Source organism: Dipodomys spectabilis, unplaced genomic scaffold, assembly GCF_019054845.1.
Source record: "Dipodomys spectabilis isolate Male_0828 unplaced genomic scaffold, ASM1905484v1 ptg000299l, whole genome shotgun sequence".
NCBI lineage: Eukaryota > Metazoa > Chordata > Mammalia > Rodentia > Heteromyidae > Dipodomys > Dipodomys spectabilis.
Genome location: NW_024870976.1, coordinates 35,676 through 42,500, shown reverse-complemented (window position 1 = coordinate 42,500; position 6,825 = coordinate 35,676). Strand labels below are relative to the sequence as shown.

The 6,825-nt window shown below is 61.9% G+C and overlaps 1 protein-coding gene across 1 annotated transcript; it reads right to left on the bottom strand.

Annotated features, from left to right (window-relative positions):
• Nucleotides 1-207: 207 nt before the first annotated feature.
• LOC122127363 (extensin-like) lies at nucleotides 208-1,159 on the bottom strand. The gene is made up of 3 exons (XM_042701991.1): nucleotides 988-1,159; nucleotides 612-940; nucleotides 208-441 (listed from the first exon to the last, which is right to left on the bottom strand). The coding sequence occupies exons 1-3, from the start codon at nucleotides 1,157-1,159 to the stop codon at nucleotides 208-210; spliced, it is 735 nt and encodes a 244-aa protein (XP_042557925.1).
• Between the last annotated feature and the right edge of the window lie 5,666 nt (nucleotides 1,160-6,825).

Genomic DNA, 6,825 nt, shown 5'->3' with positions numbered 1-6,825 from the left:
CCCCCAGCCGCAGGACCTCAGGGCTCGCGTTGGCACCATTGGGGGTGGACAGGTCGGGGGTGGGCACCGTCTGTCAGGTCGGAGGTGGGCACGTTGGGGGTAGGCACCTTTGGGTGTGGGCACCGTCAATGTGGACATGGTCAGATGTGGGCAGAGTTGGGTGTGGGCATGTCGGGTGTGGGTGCCATCCACCGGGGGTGGGCACCATCAGGGGTAGAAGCCATAGGGGTGGGCACGTCGGGAGTGGGCACATCGGGGGTGGGCGCCGTCCATCGGGGGTGGGCACGTCGGAGGTGGGCACGTCGGGGTGGGCGTGGTCTGGGTGGGCGTGGTCTGGGGTGGGCACCGTGGGAGGTGGGCGCGGTCGGGGGTGGGTAGGTCGGGGATGGGCAGGTCGGGGGTGGGCAGGTTGGGGGTGGGTGCCGTCGGGGTGGGCGTTGTCTGGGGTGGGCAGGTCAGAGGTGGGCAGGTCGAGGGTGGGCGCCATGGGGGGGGTGGGCGCCATCGGGGGATGGGCGCCATTGGGGGTGGGCAGGTCAGGGGTGGGCGCCGTCGGGGGTGGGCGTGGTCGGGGGTGGGCGTGGTCAGGGTGGGCACATCGGGGTGGGCACCATTGGGGGTGGGCAGGTCAGGGGTGGGCGCTGTCGGGGGTGGGCGCCATTGGGGGTGGGCAGGTCTGGGGTGGGCGTGGTCGGGGTGGGCACATCGGGGTGGGCGCCATTGGGGGTGGGCAGGTCGGGGGTGGGCAGGTCGGGGTGGGCAGACACTTGGGCCTGCCGTGGCTGCAGCCCAGGCTCCCCACGGCCCAGCCGGCCGCTTGCGTTCGTCCAGGTCAGCCCTCTTCCGAAGCTTCCAGGACAGATGCCCCGCGTGACCTTCTCCCGGGAGAGGACCGAGTCCGAGGCGGAGACCCACACGCCAGGGAGTGAACGGCTCCAAGCTGGGAGACCAGGCCAGGGCCTTTACCCTGCACCCTCCTAAGCTCACGTTTGCCCACGCCGGGGCCTTTCCCGGCTTCAGCAGGCACAGGGCGGAAATGCACCCCCAGAGGAGTGGAGTGGGGTGCAACCGTGGGAGCGGGGTGAAGGGGCAGGGGCGCGGTGGGGGACGTGGGGCGGGGCCTTGACGGGGTGTGGCTACAGGGCGTGGCGTGTGGCATGTGCGGTGGGCGTGGCCTTGGTGGGGGTGTGGCTACAGGGCGTGGCGTGTGGCATGGACAGTAGGCGGGACCTTTGATGGGGTGTGGCTACAGGGCGTGGCGTGTGGCAGGTGCGGTGGGCGTGGCCTTGATGGGGGTGTGGCTACAGGGCGTGGCTGTGGCGTGGACGGAGGGCGGGGCTTTATGGGGGTGTGGCTACGGTGGGCGGGCCTTGGTAGGGCGGGGCGTGGGCTGTGGGCGGGGCCTTGTCGGTGGGGGCGGGGCCCAGTGGGCGGACCACTGCGGCCCAGCAAGGGGAGCAGGCGGGTGGAGGACGGCAGTCCAGGCCCGGGAGGACGCGGAGCCATGGCAGAGGCCCCTGGGCAGTCTGCGGGCACTGTCTCGGCCTCCGGAGTGTGACGGTTGGGTGAACGGCTCTGGGGCCCGCTGGCCCGGATTCCATGCCGGGCTGATGGCCGGCCAGGTGACCGCAGGCCCAGCCCGACCCGACGCCGTTCCGAAGGCCATGACCCTGGCTCCCCTGCGAGGGACGGGCAGCAGCACCGTCTCCGGGAGAGGACACCGAGGGGTGCGCGGGGCAGGCTGCAGGCGGCCCAGCGCGGGCGGGCGGCTCCTCTGCCCTCCTGGGTCGGGCATTCAGGACGGAGATCCCAGGAAAGGGGGGCGGCTGATGCGCTTCTGTAGCTCCGCGCTTCCCCGGCTGGGCTGGGACCCCGCCTCCGGCCAGGCCAGGCCCTGGGGGCTGCAGTCTCCACCACCTAGACACGGCTTGGAGGCCGAGGGGAGTGGCTTGCTGGGAGGGACGTGCGGGGACATGTGGGGACGTGTGGGCCCCTCCAGCCAGGCAATTACCCGAGGAGATAGCATTGATTAACACATTAATAAATAACGTGCTATTAAAAGATGGTCTCAGACAGCCCGGGATAATTGCCTTGGTCAGGAACGGCCTCTGCCTCGTCTCAAAATGCCTTCCTTCTGTCTCCGTCCTCAGTAAATCCAGAAGCTGTTCTGTGGCCTGGCTCTGGCCTGACCCTGGGGAGGCAGAGTCCTAGGCTGGGTTTGTATGGAGGCCAAAAGGATCAAGGGCAGATGAAGCCCAGAATATCTCCTGGTGCCCTGAAGCCAGACCAGGCAGGCAAGGCTCCCCGGCTTTCCACTGCTCAGCTTCCTGCTAGGTCACGCTGCAATCATAGAAACTCTGGCTCAGCCCCCTTCCCTCTAGGATCAAAGCCCCAGGGCCGGCCTGCCCAGGACTCGGTCCTCCCGGACGAGAATTTAATGCCTGGATACAATCCAACCCATCATAAACAAGTTTGGGGGCTGTCCTGGGGAAAGCCCTGCCTACCTACCTCCAAACATTCTCACAGCAGTTTGCCTTTGGCTCTGATTCCCTGGCAGGTCCACTCCTGGACTCTCCTGGCGGGTCCTGTGCTATGGTCTGCAGGAGCATGAGGGCAGCAGGCAGAAGGACCACCCCCATCCCTGAGCAGCAGCAGATGACAGCCAAGACCCCACACTACCAAGGGCCTGCTCTGTGGACCTCCATCCGCTGCAGCCCAGTAAGGAGCTTTCTTCGCCTCACCCCACCCAGCAGGAGTAGCAGGTGGGGCCGCCGGAGCTGAGGAGAGGGAGGACCCATCCTGCCAGGCAGGTACTTGCTGTGGGATGGGAAGTTTGTGCTGTGTAACATCCATCCCCTCTCCCCTACCTCAGTGCTCCTCCCAGGGTGGGCTTCCCCTGTGCACCCAGGGGACAGGGGGCAGTGTCGCTTCTCAGGGGCAGCCCACCCTGTGAGAAAACAGTGCCAGACCAGCAGCCCTCACGCTGCCTGCCACCCTTTTGCCTAGAGCACCGTGGGGAGGCGGCACAGTGCACCTCTAGCCACATGAAGGGACTCAGCTGGGCCTGCATGAGAAGCCAGCATCCCCAGCCCACAGCACCTCCCTGGCTCCCAGAGGATGGTGTGATGGGAAAAGAGGCTGCCTGCTACCTGGGTTTCCAGGAAATGCCATTGCTTCCTCTCAATTGTGATTGGATCACTGTGACGTGGAGCCCTGGCCTGAGGAGGTCGCCTGGGTCCCAAGCTTGTCTGCAGTTAATGGAGAGTCCCGGGTCCTGCGGTCAGAGCCCCACTGGCCTGTAGATTGTGCTCTTTGGCACCCCTGGCAGAGGGCATGCCCTCTGAGGTGAGGCAGACCCTCCAGCTGGAAAATTCATCCCACACCGTCAGATCAGTGAGCTTAAAGGGGGAGAAGGGCTGTACACAAAGCCTTGCGTGTCGACTGTGGAAGGAAAATAACTGGCAAGTTCCACGGGTGACACTGCTTGGCGGCTGCTTCCTGGGAAGCCAGGAAGCCAGAGAGGCCAGGCCAGCATGGAGGGCCTGGAGCAGCTGGCAGAGCCCAGGCTGCAGCGCAGGGGGCATGGAGGACGCTCCGTGGAGCAGGAGCACCATTCTGCCGTGCAGAGCTGGGCTCTGTGTACCAGCAGGACAGGGGCTGCTGCTGGCTGCAGCGGTGAGCGGCAGGGGTGCCATCCAGCCCTTGCCACGCATCAGACACTGACACCCACAGCAGCCTTGCCGTCAGCCTCTCAGGAGACCACTGTACACTGTGTCACATGAGCAGACCAGGCATCCAGGTGAGGGGCCGCATCCAGGGTCTCCTGGGCAGTGTGTGGCAGAGCAAAGCAGCAATCTCTAGAGTCTGTGCCTCACCAAGAGACCCCCACATCTGGGGGTCCAGAAGCCCCCTCCAGGGGCTGTTCGATGTTCCAGAAGAGCATCTCCACCTCCCAGGGAACCATCTGGAGCTCGCGCCTACAATCTCCTATCTCCACCTCGCCCTGCCCAGGGCCCGCTGGGGAGGAAGGGAGCCCCGCAGCCTCCATCTGGAGCAGGGAAAGAGAGGGTTACCATGTTCTTATGGTCCCCACCTTTCACCTGCACATGAAGAGGGGCCTCGGGGCTGGGGTGTGTGGGAATCAGCAGTTCTCCAAGCCCTTACAGCTCTCCTCCAGCCTCAGTCCCTGCACTTGACAGCTAAATTAAAACCACCAGGAAAACAAGCACCGGCCTATAAAATATGAATGAAAGGGTCAAGAAAGCCTGGGACTGTGCAAAGTGGTCTTTCCCACCTGGGGCTGGTGTGGACAGAAATGGAAAGTGGCTGGGCCAGCCTTCCCTCCATCCCTCCCTCCTTCCTTCCCTCCTTCCCTCCCACCAGCCACCAGCAGGGCTGAGCCTACACAGGGCCGCGTGCACGTGTACATGCATGGCTTACAAGTACACGCTGACTCCACATGCATAACTGTGCACACAGCCTGTGTGCATGTATGAATGTGTCCACGTGTGCACATGGAGAGACGTACGTGCCCGCCTGTCCTAAACTTCCTCAAGTTCTCTGCTGAGTATCTGCCACATGCAGGCCCAGCGGAGCCCCAGGTGACATGGCGCCTCCCGGGTGAGTGGAGCAGGTGGTAGCCGCAGAGCAACAAGCCTGTGAGAGCCAGGGGCAGGAGGGGTGGGAAGCTGCTGTGAAAATCCAGAGGACGGAGCTCCCCTGGGGGTGGGCGTACGTGCGCGGAATGAAATTTACACATCCCAGCTCAGTGCCCACACCCTTGGGCCCTCATCTTTATTTGTTGAAGGATCATGTGTCCGGTGACAGATGGAAGGTCACCAGTGTCCCTCCTGCCCTCAGCCCCAGGCCTGCCACTGGCCGAGTCCGGCTCCTTGCCAGCGGTGTGGGGGAGCAGGAGGTGGTGGATATCGGAGTCCCCATGAAAATCCCAGTTTCAGGTGCATGGCTTGCTCTTGCGGCTCAAGTGCTTTATCATGGAAATGCCTGGTGGTTTTTACAAAAGGAATAACGTGGAGTGTGGGGCTTTAATCCTCGTTCTTTCTCCAGACATAGACACGTCCACAGCCATTCCGTGAGTCCCTGGTTGTTTCCGGAGCAGCAAGCAGACAACAAGGATGATTTATCTTAATCCCCACTCTAGTCTTTGAAGTTAGAGGTGCTTACGTGCCTTCGAGTCCCAGCACCACCCTTCACCGTGTGGGCTGGGCTGCCTCGCTTCCCTTCCCAGCCTCATCGCTGCTGGAAGAGAGGTCAAGCCGTGTATCTCCCAGGGCTGCGTGAGGCAGGGCAGTCTACGCTGCGCTGCCCCTGGAAATCTCAATGGCCTAAACCACAAAACCGCTCTCTCCTTCAGCTCTCGTGCCCATCGTGGGTGGAAAAGGTCCTGGGAAAGTGGTAGTCGTTCGGGGACACGGGCAGGTGGAGCTCATCCCAGAAGATGTTTCCACAGTTCCAGAGGGTGAGCAGAGAAAACACAATAAGCCTCACGCTGTTTCTTATAATCTCCTGCCGTGAAGGGGGGCTCATGCCTTCTGCACCCAGGCTGCGGCCTGAAGGCCTGAACTCACCGAACTAAGAGGGGAGCGAGGGGGAGCCAGTGGCCGGGGAGAGCGGAGGACTGGAGCCGAGGTGGGGCTCACTTAATGGAGAAGTCCGGGTGGCTCTTTTCCGCTCACTCCCAGCGGCCGTGCGTCAACCTCCGCGATCGTTCCTTGTGTGAGTCACCAGTGCGTTATCTCCCAGCTCCAAAACATGTTGGAACAGGAGCCCTGGGTTGAAAGGCAGGTTTCCTTCATGTTTTCCTAAAGTGGGGGGTTGGTGGGCGTCTCGCGGGGCGATGATAAGAGGGAGGCAGTTAGGAAAGGCTCCCTTCCTAAGCCATGGTGGTGTGGGACTGGCAGAGCCCCCCAGGGACCCTCTGTGACCTCACAGCCCCAGTGAGCACTGCGGCATTCCAGCATGGAACCCAGGGCTCCTGGGATCCGGAAGTTGCCCCTGAGGACGGCCCGCTCGCCGCCACCTGAACCCAGGGGCTCCACACCCCACTCTGCTTCCTTCTGTGAGACTCTGACCAACCGTGGTGCTTGGGAGAACCCATCCCTGGCCAAAGTAACCAGACTCACCCGGTCCTCAGGCAGGGAAGGGGCCAATGGTGCTGGCCCAGCGGCCCCTCCGGCCACCCAGCCCAGCCACCACTGCGAACGTCCATCATCCCGTGGTCTGAAACACGGTTCCTACCACCACGAATATTCCTTTCTATTTGACATCTCTGAGGGAGCTTCTGTCTCCTGCTTAGACCCAGACCATCATGCTTCCTCATCCTCACACACACTCACTTAAGCACCCCAACCAGAGTCCAAGATCAGCAGGGAGACATCAAAGATCCGATAGAAAAAATAAAAGGAGTTGGGCCGGAGTCACCTCACAGAGCCATCAGGGATCAAATAGAGATAATGAGTCTAAGGTGTGATATTCAGCATCTCAGTGACCCAGGATCAAAACCTGACAAAAGCCTCCAAAATGTTACTTCACGCCTCTCTGTTGGGCACACAACGTTAGGAGAGAGAATAAAATATTCCAAGGGCTGGTGACACATATTGCTGCAGACTGGACAAATGGGAATTTTCACGCTGCTGGGGAAATACAGAGGGAAGTGAGCAGGCCCTCAGACCTCACCTGGTGAAGCGCAGTGTCTAGATCAGCACATCAGCTCAGTGGGAAGCAGCCTTTGATGGCAGAATTCAGAGATGCAGAATTCTCATCTATGGGGCAAATATTGATGGAAGGCAAAAGTAAATTTCTTTG

What these genes read in the sequence shown, in the direction of transcription:
- LOC122127363 (XM_042701991.1), bottom strand. Translation starts at nt 1,159, where the DNA reads ATGCCACACGCCACGCCCTGTAGCCACACCCCGTCAAGGCCCCGCCCC. An exon ending in AGGCCCCGGCGTGGGCAAAC is followed by an intron (nt 941 to 987) that starts GTGAGCTTAGGA and finishes CTGGTCTCCCAG; the next exon opens with CTTGGAGCCGTTCACTCCCT. An exon ending in TGACCTGCCCACCCCCAATG is followed by an intron (nt 442 to 611) that starts GTGCCCACCCCG and finishes TGCCCACCCCAG; the next exon opens with ACAACGCCCACCCCGACGGC.